Raw genomic sequence first — 15,511 nt, 5'->3', positions numbered from 1 at the left:
CAGTGCTTAGTTGTATGCAGATGTTTGGAGATCAGGAAGAAGGAGCAGGGCAACTTTCATACTTGATGCTGGTCACAGCTCCCAGGTGACTGGGAATTGTCAGGTATTTTGCAAGTCTGACCTAAAGAAAATATTAAGGAAGCACTTTACAAAAACGCTTTTCCCAAAATGTAATTTTTGCATGAGCTTTCACCAAAAGAAACTCCTGACTGCTGGTGTCTCAGTCCCTCATAGATCTAGATGGAGCAGAACAGCCAGAGGGAAAAACTGAGAATTTTGTCTGACAAACCTGTCCTTTCAATCCCACCCCCTGCTGTAAGGGTAATTCTGTGTATGGGGAAATCCAGGTTGTCTTTCATTCCATGTTATGCTTCAAGAACAATAGAATCATAGAATGAATATACAGAATACAGAAGAAACACCTATTTACCATTGCTCTTTACTGCTGAAAATGAAAAATGTGGGGAGGAGGAGCAGACCTGGAGAATTAGGCAATGATTAAAGCCTTGAGCTCTGCTTCCCAGAGCTGTCTTCAGAGCTGTGAAAGGACTGCAGTTCACCCCAAGCTCTGGGTGAATGTCTTTACATTGCTAGTGGCACTGAAAGAACTGAGCAATGTATGCAAGAAAGAACGCTGAGAATTATTATTTTTGTTTTATTAATCACCCAGCAAGGGAAATAGCTACATTCAAACCTCAGGCTGCAAGGAGTTACAAAATTAAGGTCTGCAAGACCTCAGATGCTCAACCATGCCTCTGCCTTGGTAGCAATGTTTTGGTGTTTGAATAATTTGTCAGAGATAATCCAGAGTTTTTAGGGGAAAAAAGCACCAATAGCTTGCTTATGTAGCAGGAAATAGAGGAATTTCTCTTTGTAAAGCAAAACATTAGAGTGTTGAAAAGCAACTGTATTTGTCCCATATTCACACCCAGAATCTGCCCCCACAATCACTCTGCATTTGCTAAACATTATGTCTATCACCCGTGACTGCCACACTGCTCTGAGATGTTGTCCTCACTTCTCCCTGAGCCCACACACAGCACCTGCCTTCCCTGAGAGATCCTTCCCCTCCCTCCCGGGAGTCCAAAGCTGAAATTCCACCAACATAACACACACTGACACAATACCTTGCCTTCACAGCTGTCCTATCCCACCCCTCCCCAGTTCTCCCACCATTCCCTGGAGCTGCACCTAGTGCAGTGAAAGCCACTGAAGCACATTCAGATAAATACTGCAATTCACACGGACCACAGGACAAATGAGCATCCTTTCATAATTTATCCTCTTCACTTTGCACGACATTGCTTTATTGACCTATTTTCTACTACTGGCTACAGCATTCAAAGTTAAAACAACAGAGATCAAACTGTACATGCATTAACTTTTTTTTTAAAAAAATGCGTTTCAAGGGCTTGTGTTTGCACCATCACAACTCTTTGAGTTTCGTGGTTTACGGAACTATGAGGGTAACTGAACTGATGTTATGGACTAGGTCCGTAATTCTGCATCAATCTGAGAAAAAAAAAAGGTATTGAGTGATTAATCTGAGGCAACTCCAGTGGCTGCAGTGAAGTTACTCTTGCTTTATATTCTTCTGAGATAAGAATTAGCACTGTTTCACTAAAATTATTCATAATTTGTGTCTTTGTCAATGAAATTGTAATCCCACTCCCACAAGGAGTGGGAGGATGCAATACTGAAATTCACAGCCTTGCAGCTAGTTTTGCTTACTCATCAGAAATTAAGTAGCCTTTTGTTCTGCAAATTGTCTCAATGGACTGAAAATAGGCTCAAACTAATTGCCTGTGTGGCACAGACACTAAGGTAATGCAGAAAGGCATACTGAGATGCTATGAGGACATTATACATAAATGGCATTTTTTCTTCCTCAATTGTACTTGTACAGCTATGTCTATATGCCAATGCACAAAATACCTTTCCTAATATTATTTAATAAAGTGTTTGTTCTGCTTTCTTAGAAAAATCCATCTCTGACACTAACTAAAGGTGTGTACAATGCAATAAAAGATTTTTAAATCCCCATTCATAATCCTTTGCATTTTCATGTAAACCAGTTTGTTTAAAAACATTTTTTTACTGAACATTTTAACCTGTCAAAGTAGAAACTTGTAACACTGTAAAATATGGATCTTGCTGACATTAAAAGTGGTTCTAAAATGCAAAAGTCATCAGTTTTGTTTTTTCAGGCACCTGACCCTGGCTGGTTATTGGAGTTGCATTTAACTCTGAAGTCATTCTCTTACTTACCTCCCACATAATCAGTGGATGAAACTGTCATTTACCAAACCCAGTGGCAGTTCTGCAATCAGCTTTAGTGACCATAATTTCACCCCTCATCTTTTAACGTGTATGAACAAGCAAGAACTGAAAAGTTAACAATCGAAACAAGTTTTAAAAGAACCAGGTTTAAACACCACCTGCTCAGCCAGAAAGCATGAAAATGATTAAAAAGCTGTAACAAACCTAATTTTCTCCAGCTGAGTCCAATCTGCAGAACTGTTCTTACTGTAGGACACGGTGATGCTGGGATCTGAGTAACTAAAGCGACATGAACCTGATCCTGGGAATAGCAATAAAATGAGAAGTGTTACGACACCATGAAGCAATAAATGATCCTCCAATAATCACAGCTGCTGACTGTGCTTTTGTCACACCATCACTTCTCCCGATTTTAAAGCACTTTGATTGATGATGAAATTTCCTGTGATCTGTTGCTGAAGGTAAACACAAAATAATGCATGCTTTATGAGTCAGAAATAAAGTAGAAATGATAAATCACAGCAGTGCTATGTAATCTGTGCAAATTTCCCAGGGGAAACCAAGTAAATTACTTAACACCCCCCACTGCAGAAAAAGACCCACCATATAATGTTTAAATAAAACCTCCTTATTAAAGAGTAATCCACATAGCAGAATTCATAAGGAAAGCAGCAAAAGCCTGTTTTTCATATTACTATGTATATATATATAAAAAAATCCAGAATTAAAAATGTAAGTGATAAGAAAATGTATATGGAATTACTTGAGCCAAGAGCAAATGTGCTTTAAGAATTTGAAAGAATAAAGACATTAAAAAATTAGTTATTTTAAGGATGCCTGAAGAGAATTAAATTTTAAAAATCATCCAATATACTCACTAGAGCCTATAATTAATAATAAACATTTGATACTGATCTCGGAATCTCAGAACACTTTACAAAAAATGACCTAATTAAGCCTTATGGCACCCCTGCAAGGTAGGGTCATATATTTACTTTTGATTTTTAAAAGGGTGCCTTCTGGGTGTTGTCACAAAAGGTGAGTTTAACAATTAATAAAGGGGACAGTCAAAATAACAAAAATTGGGATTGAAAAATTCAACCTAGAAAACGATAAACATGCTGAGTGGTAATTAAATACACTAAAAATACTATTTTTTCTTCAGACACCAGATAATTCATCTCAGAAAATTCAGCACCCAGTGAAACGGGCAAATCCTAACCTGTGCTCCAAAGATCAAAATTTTTACTTCATAGGCATGCTGAAATGTGAGATTCAAAGCGGCAGATATCAGTTACCTTCCACATTTAAGAGAAGCAGCTCTAAATAAAACAGCACCTCTGATGGCATTGGGATAGTACCGAGTGAGCACAACAGCTTTGCTCACAGTAAGAATATGTATTATGTGTGCTATGAGTAGTATGTTATGTGTGCTTCAGATATGTTCAGTCACACTGAAAGTTGTGTGTGTGTATATATATATATATGTAAAAATGTATATATATACCCAGATCTGGAAACTGTTGACCATAAAATACTGTCATTTTCCAACTTGGGGTACTTATTTTTGTAATGAAATAAATGGCCTGATTAAAAAGGTGTTAACCACTCGTACAAGAGAACAGCTTAGACGTTTTAATGGGAACATATGTCATTAAGTACACTGCTTGCAGCCCCAGCTCCCCTGAGGCAGTTCACATTCGCAGCTCTCAGCTCTACAGAACTGCTTTTCTACTCTGAGATACATATCACATCCCTCTGCAGGGGGAAAAAACACCCTAAAACCTGGGATGATATCTCGTCTCTGTAATTTTGCCTGATACATCAACTAGCATCCTGGAACATACCCCCAGAGCTACTTTCTTGTATCTTTTACTAATATTAAATTGTAAATAGAGGAAGAGATACTTCTGAGCCACTACAGCTGCGTGTGGTACGTTCAGCTGGTCTGACACGTATTCTTGCTGTAACGAGGCACAGAATAATAAATATTGCAAAGGCAGCAGGATTTTGAATTACCAACCATGTACCCAAAATGACTACAAAGCAACTGTCTGGTTATATTTTACTGACAAGGCATTTTATTTCTATCATACTAAAACCAAATGATGTCAGGAAAAGCCTTTGTGTTTCATATTTGCCCATCTGCTGAGATGGTCTACTTTACTGAGTGACATCTGCTGTTAGTTCCTACTTCTGTGGCATTTAGGAGTTCCAACCCTTAATCAAACTTGTTCATTTTATTTCAGGGGAATACAGTTCAAAAATCAGCAAACTTCAGCCAGTTTAACCACTTTGGCTGGCCAGAGGCTGAGTCAAAAGAGCAACATACTGAGTTTTCTGTTAGACAGAAATTAAATTGCTATAAACAGTAAAAATAGCCAGCAATATTGACTTTATAACATGGTGCCATTTCAGTTAGCATTACAATCAACTTTTGGTACAGTGCACTTAAACAAAGCCAAGTCTAAACATGCTCCTTAAAAAGGGGAGAAGGCCATATTTGCTACCCATACTACAAAGATGATGGGAAATGAGTGCAACCTGTCAGTACAATCAACATGAAAAATGCTGTCTGTTAAGTCTGAACACTCTCAAACTATGCAAGGAAGATAAAAGTTATTGCTTAAAAGAAATGGTGCCACTAAAAAAGGACTTTGCAAGGTAGATGTCATATTTCACTTGTGTTATTGGAAAGGGAGCAATAGAGACAGAATGGAAAGAGAGAAGTGCTGGGTCTTATTATTATTTTAATAAACAGAATAGGTTGTATTAAAATTACAATTAGTTTGGTAAAGTCATCAAGGTCAATGTAAGTAGCAGTTACTGGCTGTGACAACAAATGTATTTTTATGCTTTTGACTCAAAAATCAGGAGATAGCAAGATTATTTATCTAATTCAGTAAAACTTGAACGGACAAAAAAAAAAAAAAAAAAAAAAAAAAAAAAAGAATGAAATTTGTCCTTTTGAAAAAATCATCAATAAGGTTCAGGCATTATTCTTTGCCATTTGAACCATCTTTTTTAAATATACAAGAAGCACATGGATCTGGTTCTTGTCTCTTAGCTTACATCTTCCCAGGGGAGGAAGGTAACCATACAACTGCACTCCAGGACAGGGTTTACTGAGATGGCACCGAAAGCCACTGGCTTTCAATATAATTTTCAGTATCATTTTCAGTATTACTATTACTTAATAATATTACTCCGTATAACTGTTATTTCAGTAATCCTAAATTAGGATTTTAAAATAATTTTGTTGACATCTGCAGTTTGGATGTTTGCATCTACCTTGACCAGCAAAAGTATACTCTGACTTTGTGAACAGATTATCAAAATTCAAGTAGTAACATAGCAGGAACTGAGGGCAAATTCAGCTGGGGAAGGGAGGTGTCCTTCACACTGCTTCCAGGGACAGTAATAAACAGTTTGTCAGCTTCTAGCAGAGCAGCAGGGGCAGGATGTCACACTGTAAATCCACATACCCTCCCATCCTCCAAAGAAAAAGTTGTACAAGATGACATAAAACCTTTTGAATAAGACTAGAATAGGCTTGTTTTAATTCAGAAATGCCCAGGGTTTGAATTAGTCAGGAAAACGGGTAATAAAACATGCACAGTGATTGCCAGAAAGAAGTCTACATTACTAAGCTACTGCATTGGAGAAAAATACCATTGTTTTTTTTTTAAGCTGAGTATGTCACAGCAAACCCGATCTCTTGGTGAGGTTACTGCTAGCTAAATCTGACACAGAGTTAGGATTATACTTTCGGTATATGTGGGGGTGTGTGTGGGGGGTGGCAACACACAAACGATGACACACACCAAACCACACACCCCCACTCAAGAATAGCCTGTTTTTTTCTTTACATATGTATATGTAAGCTTGTCCTTGGGTTTCGGGAACAATGTATTTTTCTCCTTTGGAGTTATTTTGATGATTTTGATAGGCTTCTAGCTGAAGTTAACAGACTTCTCAAACTTTTGGAAAAAAGCTAAAGCAAAGACAACCTTCATGGATTTAATTTTAAACGACACATTTGAAGCTCAGACAGCAATTTTGTCTGTTATCAAAAACGATGAGCAGCTTCTGTTATAAAAACAGTTATTTTCTATACTGAATATTCTGAAACGCTAATTTATTTGGCTTGTGCTTTATGTGCTTGGATTTTGCCTCAAGGCAAATTTAAATAAAATAAAATTTGCTCAAAGCTGAATCCAGACACTGATGCTAATAGGGGAGGGTTTTGACTGGCAGAGCATGGGAATGCTAAACTGCTTCTGACTGCTGCTTTGTTAATTTTACCTAAACCAAATAGAAAAGAATAGAAAAGGGAAATAGAAGTATGCTTCTCAATTGCTTGGCTGCTTGTTTCAGAGGATTGGTAACCCATAGCCAGGACCTGGCTAGCACTGACCATCTGCAACGTGTCCAACTGAGACAGTCATGACTTTTTTGCCTTTTTTTTTGCCTGAGTCTTGTTAAACTGGTTTTGGTTTCCTTTAATGCCATCTGAAGTACTAGTGAATATTTTACATACTTTATTTTTTAAAATATCATGTAGGTAGAAGTACTAAGCGCATAGTATTTCAGGAGAGATGTTACAAGGGCATTTCATATCAGGTATTTATATCCAGGTATTCAGTTATTTGTATCCAGGCTGACAATGGCAGGCAAAATTAATTCTCACTATGGCTTTGCCTCCAACTGTGTCAGATTTACAGAAACCTGAGTCATACGGCTGTTGGTCTCTAAGATTTCTTAACAACATTGATTAGAAGCTGGTGTTTTGCTGAGATAAAACTGGGTGCCATCTGCAAGGGAAGCAATATTTTGCTCCTTATAGACTGTGACGTCCTCCGCCTCTTGACAGCCTCTTGATAGTTCCTGCAAGTGCTTCCGTGGATAAGCAGATGAGATATCTAATGCTGGCTTTAAGGCAAATGAGTCTAACGTGGAACTGGAGAAGAAAAATTCACATGAAAAATTTGTAGAAGGGTTTGAATTTTGTCCTGACTGTGGCTAGAAAAACACAAGGGAGCTGAAAAGAATCCTGTTTATCTAATGCTAGAAGATTGCTTTTATTCATTTGGTTAATGTGATGAATAATGATTAGTGTTTGCTAAGGATTATGATTTGCTGATATCACTTGAATTAAGCCAAACTGGATAGTATAAATTACTAATGGTCAAATTTGGCTGGTTTGCTAACAGTTCTTTCCAAATTAATGAACTGTATAGTTTGGTATAATGAATGCTTCACCGATCCCAATTTTTTTTAGGTATATATTTATATTGGATTCTGATCGAGAATGAGATTATTTTAATCATGTTAAAGGATGAAATATTTTGCACTGGATATACCAGAGCACCAGTATAAAAACATGCAATTCCCTGTTCATCACATTCTACCTCTGAAAACTTCCTCTAGAGAAGGTTGCAAAAGCATTTTAATTTTTCTTTGAGACCACAACTTCTTTTTCATGGAAAAAAAAAAAATATTTTTATTGCTGCTTTTTTCTCCCTTGCAAAAAGAGGATTTTGACTATCTGTAACCCTGTATGTGTTCTGATAAACAATCTGAAATAAAAACCTGACACTAAGAAACAAAAATGTCAATGGTATTTGCCCCTGGTAAAAATCAGATCTACTCTAGCATTAGTGAAAATTATGAATTTTGAAATGCAAAGTGTCAACTATTTCTTTTCCATAGGTTTCAGAGAGCTAACTTTTGTTCCACTGGCAGCTTTAGGCTGTTGTTCCATTTTGGAAGTGCTGGATAGTTACATCTAAGCAAAAATGAAAGAGTTAACAGGGATGCTAAAATCCTCCAATGTAAAATTGTAAAAGATTAGAAGGATAAATAGTGAATACATTTGATAAAAATTGATCAGAAGGACTTCAGAAATGAAGTCCTAAAAATTAATAGGAGGCCAAGCCCTGGGTGGACAGGACCTTGAGCAAGCTGTCCTCTCACAAGAGGGTGGTCTTGGTTGGAGCACTGGAACAGGTGATCTCCCACGCTCCCTTCCCACCCACCTCCTTCCAGGATTCCCAATAAGAGCAAATATACTTTTTATTAATTAATGCAGCTAATTTCCTTTAAATGAGAAGTCAAGTCTGAGGAAATAGTTATCTGGTTCAACTTCCTCTTAGTCTATGTTCAGAGATATGATGTGCTTCCTGTGTTTACACAAATCTGTTCTAACGAACAAGATCAGATCACAATTCATACTGCTTTTTGTGCTGAGAGAAAAATAAGTCAGGCAGAAAGCTGTACTTCCCTTATGCCAGTTTCCAGTTTATTCTGATGTAAAGATGCTCAGCTATTTATAGTGTCTCTTTCTGAGATAGATCCAGCAGGTATGTGCTTGGGTACAGTGTCTGTTGCCAAATAAATAATCACATGATGCCTCTAAATTTAACCATGTTCTTAAGGGCACTAACATATAGAGCACCTTGCTGAAGGCAAAGTGAGTGACCTGGATGTAATAAACAGCCAAGAATTACAGCTACTGAAACAATAATATCATTAACACCCCAGAAATACTCTTACAGTGGTTCTTGCATGTCTGACCAAGTAGTAAGCCCTGTGCCCAGCAAGCATTTTCTACTGGTATACCCATATTGTATGCTTCAACATTATTGCCATTAAATGCTTAATGTCAGATTATGTGGAGATCCTCTAAATGAGAGGATGACCTCTCAGTGAAACTGGGCAAAATTTAAATTATACCATCTTAAACTTAATTTAGTTCAACAGTACACTGATATGCATCAATAAGTAGAAAGAGACGTTTTGTTTAATTCTGTTTAGCAGCCTGGGTCAGCTGCAAAGGTCAATAATCAAGCAAATGAGCACTATAAGGTGCTGATAAGGGTATTAAAGTACTTCAGGAAGGTAAATGATGTTTTATTTAGATCCCTACAGCCAGTCCATTCTAGAGAGGCAATAGAAAACACATCGTCCCAAGAACTGCTGTGTCAAAGAAGGTATCTTGAAAACAAAGATTTGAAAGTCCTTTCCTTGCCTGCTTTAGCGAAATTCCCCGTCACCAAGAAAATCTCTCAAGCCAAATCTGAGCTGAAGTGCCTCTCTTTTCTGAAACTCTATAAAACTGATTGCCTGCCTTTATATGTGGGTAGATAATAATTAGTTTGGCAAAAGCTTTTTCTTTGCAATTCCTGATGGGCTTTTCTATTTTTATCTGCTTTTTCTTTCATGGAAATCCCCTCCTTCACCCACTGGAGAAAGATCCAGGAGCATTTTGTTGAGCTGGGGGCTTTTTTGTTCCCCACGGGAACTACAGATGCTTTGTTGTTTGAGTTAATTCAAAAATGGACAATTTTAATCATACAAAAGTGTTATTCTCATACAATGATATGAGCAGGATTAAGATGAAAGTGAGTCTGTAATCCAGCATTTATTATTTGCAGCAACCAATTCCGTAATGGTCCGTGTTCAACTGTGAGGCTGTGGCTCAGCCACCTGCCCTGGCTCTGAATCCTGAGGCTCTCTTTGTCTTTTCTGCTTTTCTCCTTATAGTAAATCTGTAACACTCACATTTTAATTCATAACAGTGGCAGAGAAGTCCTGGTATGGAAGTAATAAAGACAGTATTTCATTGTAACCTTGGGCTAGCCAAAACAACACAAATCATTTCGCCTCAAGGCCATTAAAACGTCTTTCAAATACGGCATTAACTTTAAACCCTGGTTTCCATCTAGGCATTATCTAGGTAGCCCTTCCTGTATAATTCAGCAAAATCAATAAACACCACCTAACATTTCCACATGCTAGGTGAAGTGTGCTAGATGATGTTACTCACCTGTCTTATTCTTTCATATTAGATGTAATTTATAACCTATGCATCTACACAAAGGACTTCTCTGCCAGGAAGGTGAAACTAGTAGATTACAGGTCAGGCAATAGCAAATGGCAATTTGGGTGGCGAGTCAAAACCTTAATATTTTTTTATCCAGGTGGAAATGGGAAATGAAGCAAGCAGAAGCAATGCAGAATGGTGAATTACACCAATTTTGGCACTGAATTATTTTGAATTCTCAAGCTTTTTCCAAATGTAAAGCAAAGAAATTATGACAAAATAACCCGGGGGTTCAGATACACTCAGTGCTCTGTTCTCATTGCTTAGAGGGGGCTGGATCTGAATATAGCAACAATCAAGCTTAATTTAATAATCTTAATTTCTCATAGATATTAGTGGTTTAAATTGCCTGTTTTAAAAACTAGTTTTATGAACTATTTAAGCTCAGTTCAGTCATGGTTCTAACACAGTTTTATTAGCCAGCTTCCTGGCAATGAAATCCTTTAAAACCTCATGCCAGCCCAAAAGTGTTCCACATTTTCCTAGTGCACATTTGCCTAATGCACCTCTGTCCTGTGGCCACCAGACCAGCAGAACTGACCAGTCTCTTCCTTGTTGGTACCACTGTCAGCATGACTGTATGATGTGCCAGGCCTGCACAGCAAACCTGGTGCTTCCTGGAAGACATCGGAGCAGGAGGAATTTGGGTGACTGAAGGAAATCATCCATGCAGGTGTCTGAAGTGAAGGAGGTAGCTCTACATGCCCCAAACTTCTGGCACCATAGTTTGTACTGTGAATGCATCAGTGGTTTTGTGTGGAGCTAACAAGGTGAGGGATTTAAAAAATCATATACTTTTCCATGCTGAATTCAGAAGGGGCTTATCTTCCACTCTGATATTTCTACAGAGACATGTGAATGAATTTTCATAGCAATTCTGAAGGAAATTATTCATCTCTGTCCCCTTCTGCTGAGTGCAAGCCCAGTGTTACGTCATGAAATGGTTATTACAGCATTTGTTAGTCATCTGATAGCTTCTGCTAATCATAAAACTGACTAAACAAAAATGGAAATTAAGAAAAAATGATCAGCAATGGTTCCTCTCAGACAAAGCTATGGCTTATTTAACAAAACATGTTTGGATGTGTAAATTTCTATCGAGTGGTCTGAATCCAAGCAGAGGATAAATAGATGCCATACAAGCAGTACCGTCAATATAACAGCTGCCACCAGAACTGAACTAAAACATGATAAAAATATAAATTATAAGTGTCCTCAGACTGTTACATGGGGCCAAATGTAGTCATCATTGTTCACGTGACTGAGCTAAAGTGGAGCCAGGATGTTTCTGGATGGAAGGAGAAGGAATCAGTGCTGTGCAAATGCTCTGCAGAGCCCTTCGGATGCTGCTCCAGAGGACAGCCCAGAGTGACTGCTATTTCCTCCACAGAAATACATAGGCATCTGTGAATCAGCTGCAGTATTTATGTACTTACATGATTTTTTTAAGATTTTTTTTTTCCATCATGGTCTTTTATTTGCTGAAGTTCATAGGGAAGTAAATGTGTTTTCTGAAGCATAGAAGTTTGGCAGGTAAGGACTAATCCAAAGGCACATTCAACAATTCTGATTATTATTTTTATTATTAATCATCTATAGTTTGAATATGCATCAGGGAAAAATAGAAGCACTTCCGTTATCTATGCAATGAATTATATTTTATCATTTAATTCTGCAAGACTCACACTGGTAACAAAGTCAAATTGCCACTACAAAAATGAAGGAAAAAACCTAAGCCTGTAAAAAAATTACATTTGTTTTACTAAAGGTGATAAAGACTATCCGTGCTTTGTCTTCAACAAACATCACTGAGACACTTCACGGATTTGCTGAGTAAAACGGCTCTCATGCAGACCCCTAGCAACCTTGGTAGTTCAGGAAGAGTAACAGAGTCTTCTGGATCAATGATTCACTAAGATGAAGTCAGGGTGAGGCAGGACATGACATGAAAACCCTTTCAGAACCATTATGTCAAAGGTGTGCATCCAAATCAATGACACTTAGTCATATGCTAATCGAAAGCAATCAATAGCATGTTTTGAATAGTTTTTTCCATCACAGTTACAGAGGGCTGTGAAGTCTGTCAGCATTAAAAACAGACTTTAGATAAACTAAGACACATGTAAGTTCTTGGTATGTGCATTGCACATGCTCTTCACCTCTTAAAAAAAAAAAAGATAGTATAAATATAAAGTCATCACAGGAGATACAATTACTCTTCAGTTAACTACAGCTAATGGTCTGATGGAATTAAAAAGCTCAAGAAATTTGAAGTGAAGACGGGGCTCATTACTCAACCAGAAAATAAAGTTGCAAGGATAGATAGTGAGTTGAACAAGTTTGGAGAAATTATTAGTTTCATTACTGGCTTTAGTGTTTATATGATAAGATAAATGAAAACTTTGTGCATGTAAAAGCAGAAAGTTTAGTATTTTATTTCCTTTTGGGGAAGATATAAAATAGGGACAAAGAGGGTACTACTGGAAGAAGATCACCCAAGTGATGTATCTGCACCCTGAATTAGTGGGGTTCTGTTCTCACCAAAAAGTCCTGAATAGTTCAATGCTAATAATAATATTTCTTCAGTAATATTTTCACTATATTAAAAACAATAGATGCACACATTTATCCTTGCTATAGAGTTCCATTAGAAAGATATTAGGGGAGACTGATAAGCTGCAGGCATATTGCTTGTGATTGTAATAGATTTGTTTTATCTACATGGAACCCCGTAGGTTTTGTCCTTGTCAAATCATGTAATCGTCAATAAATTTGGTTGCCTGATGGATATTTAGACAAAATAATTTGGAACAATGGAAGGGGTAATAACAACAGATGGCAGAGAAGTGAATGGATGATGTGAAAGAAGCTACCCCAGAAGCAACAGGAGAAAGGGGCCATTCTTACTCTATGGGTAAGGTCCAAATGCTTCTGGTTCCAGACCAATGTGCAGATCATAACACAAATGACCCATCTTTTGAATAATAACTACTGGGATTTTACTGAGAGGACAAAGAGAGTCCATCTGGCAAAATCACAAAGCACTCTCACAGATTAATGCCTACTACTAAAACCCGACACTGAAAACTCTGGTTTTAATCATAGAATCGTTTGGGTTGGAAGGGACTTTAAAGTTCCAGCCCCCCTGCCATGGGCAGGGACACCTTCCACCAGCCCAGGTTGCTCAGAGCCCCGTCCAACCTGGCCTTAAACACTGCCAGGGAGGGGGCAGCCACAGCTTCTCTGGGAAACCTGTTCTACTGCCTCATCACACAGTGAAGATTTTCTTCCTTGCATCTAATCTAAATCTACCCTCTTTCAGCTTAAAACCATTACCCCTCATCCTATCCCTACACTCCCTAATAAAGAGTTCCTCCCCATCTTTCCTGTAGCCCCCCTTTAAGTACTGAAAGGCCACTCTAAGGTCTCCCCAGAGCCTTCTCTTCTCCAGGCTGAACAAACCCAACTCTCAGCCTGTCCTCACAGGGGAGGTGCTCCAGGCCCCCGATCATCTTCATGTCCCGCCTTTTGGATCCACTCAAGCACGTCCATGTCCTTCTTATACTGGGGACTCCAGAGCTGGACACAGCACTGCAGGGGAGGTCTCATGAGAGCAAAGTAGAGAGGCAGAATCCCCCCCCCTTGACCTGCTGGCCACACTCCTCTTGATGCAGCCCAGGATACCATTGGTTTTCTGGGCTGTGCTGGCTCATAGTCAGTTTTTCACCCACCAATACCCCCAAGTCCTTCTCCACAGAGCTGCTCTCAATCCACTCATTGCCCAGCCTGTATCTGTGGGATTGCCCTGACCCATGTGCAGGACCTTGCACTTGGCCTTGAACTCCATGAGGTTTGCATGGGCCCACCTCTCCAGCCTGTCCAGGTCCCTCTGGATGGGACCATGACACATCCCTTCCCTCCAGAGTGTGTCAGCTGTAGCACACAGCTTGGTGTTGTCAGCAGACTTGCTGAGGGTGCCCTCGATCCCACTGTCCATGTCAGCAACAAAGTTGTTAAACAGCACTGGTCCCAATACCGACCTCTGAGGAATGTCACTTGTCACTGCTCTCCACCTGGACACCAGCCAATTCCTTATCCACCGAGTGGTCCATCCATCACATCCACATCTCTCCAATTTAGAGACAAGGATGTCGTGCAGGACAGTGTGAAAAATGAAGATGCATGTTTTTCTTCATGTCAAACCATTTTTTCTAGCAATAGCAGGGACTAACCATATGATCCATGCAGCAAAATTACCTAAGGAATTTCCAGTGTCAAGACTGGTTTTTGTCCAGGCACTGAAGATCACCTGTGTTCATGCATGCTGCATCTTCAAGACTTTCATGTTAACAGTGAATAAGGCTCTCAAAGAGCAGCACCTGCTTTGCCAGCTCAGTAGTACTGACAGTGCCCACCAGAACTTTAGGGACAAGGTTTTATTTTTTCATTTATTTCAGGCAGAGTTTTTCTGCATCATGTTGAGTTTCTTGTAAGATGCTTAATTTGTCACAGTGAGCACACACTCCAACATTTTCAAGTATGCTACCATCTTGACACTTTAAATCTGAAGTATAAAAGCTGTGTCAAGTCCTGGACAACATGTAGCTGTCACAGACTTTCCATAAATCCTTTTCTGGATGCCAGAATTTTTGGCATGATCACCACTAAACTAACAGAAAGGCTTTTCAGAAGACTGTAGTATGCATAAAACAAAAGAAAGTTAAATTTTCTTGATATGGTATGGGCACGGACACTGACGGATTTCAAGCTTTACCTCACATTTCTTGATTTCTAAACAAGATTTTGCATACTGTTACAATTTCCTTTTTAGAATCACTGCATTCCTTTGTAGAGTATTTAAATGTTGCTTATATAAAGGTAGTAATTCTATCATAAGATCCTATTGAATAAGAAAGCGAATCATCCCTGTCAAAAGGTGCTGTTTCTGTGTATCACACAGCAGTGCACAGAACTGATAACAGTGAGGGGCTGAGAGGTTTCAATTCGTAGGGGTTCATGTAAATTATTTTTTTGCTTTAGTACTGTATTACTTGGCACATTTTGCATTTCATTCCAAATTCTCTTTTGCATTAAACCAAAGCCAATGCCACACATATGAAATGACCATAACTTAGCTACAATCAGTTAGGGAAAGATGGCTTATCATTACAAACACATTGAAAAAATTGCAAATCATGGATTTGCCTAGAAATGTAGTTTTGGGGGTGACTGAAAATAGGGATTAATGATTGTCCCAAAGGAAAATCTATTAGATTTGAGAATCAATCTTTTGCAAAAGTTCTTTATCATGATTTTGTGGGAGAGTCCAAGCCCAAGTTTTTTCTC

General features: G+C 38.5%; 1 protein-coding gene across 1 annotated transcript in view; it reads right to left on the bottom strand.

Annotated features, from left to right (window-relative positions):
* Positions 1–15,511, bottom strand: part of RELN (reelin) — a 243,611-nt gene that overhangs the window by 129,867 nt on the left and 98,233 nt on the right. Inside the window, exon 9 of the mRNA XM_026868008.1 lies at positions 2,485–2,581. Coding sequence (XP_026723809.1) covers positions 2,485–2,581 — 97 coding nt within the window. The remainder of the gene's footprint in view (positions 1–2,484; positions 2,582–15,511) is intronic.

The sequence above is a fragment of the Athene cunicularia genome (assembly GCF_003259725.1).
Source record: "Athene cunicularia isolate RWA chromosome 1 unlocalized genomic scaffold, athCun1 chr1_part2, whole genome shotgun sequence".
Lineage (NCBI taxonomy): Eukaryota > Metazoa > Chordata > Aves > Strigiformes > Strigidae > Athene > Athene cunicularia.
Note: the sequence above shows the minus strand (reverse complement) of the source record. Positions and strands in the feature narration are given on the sequence as shown.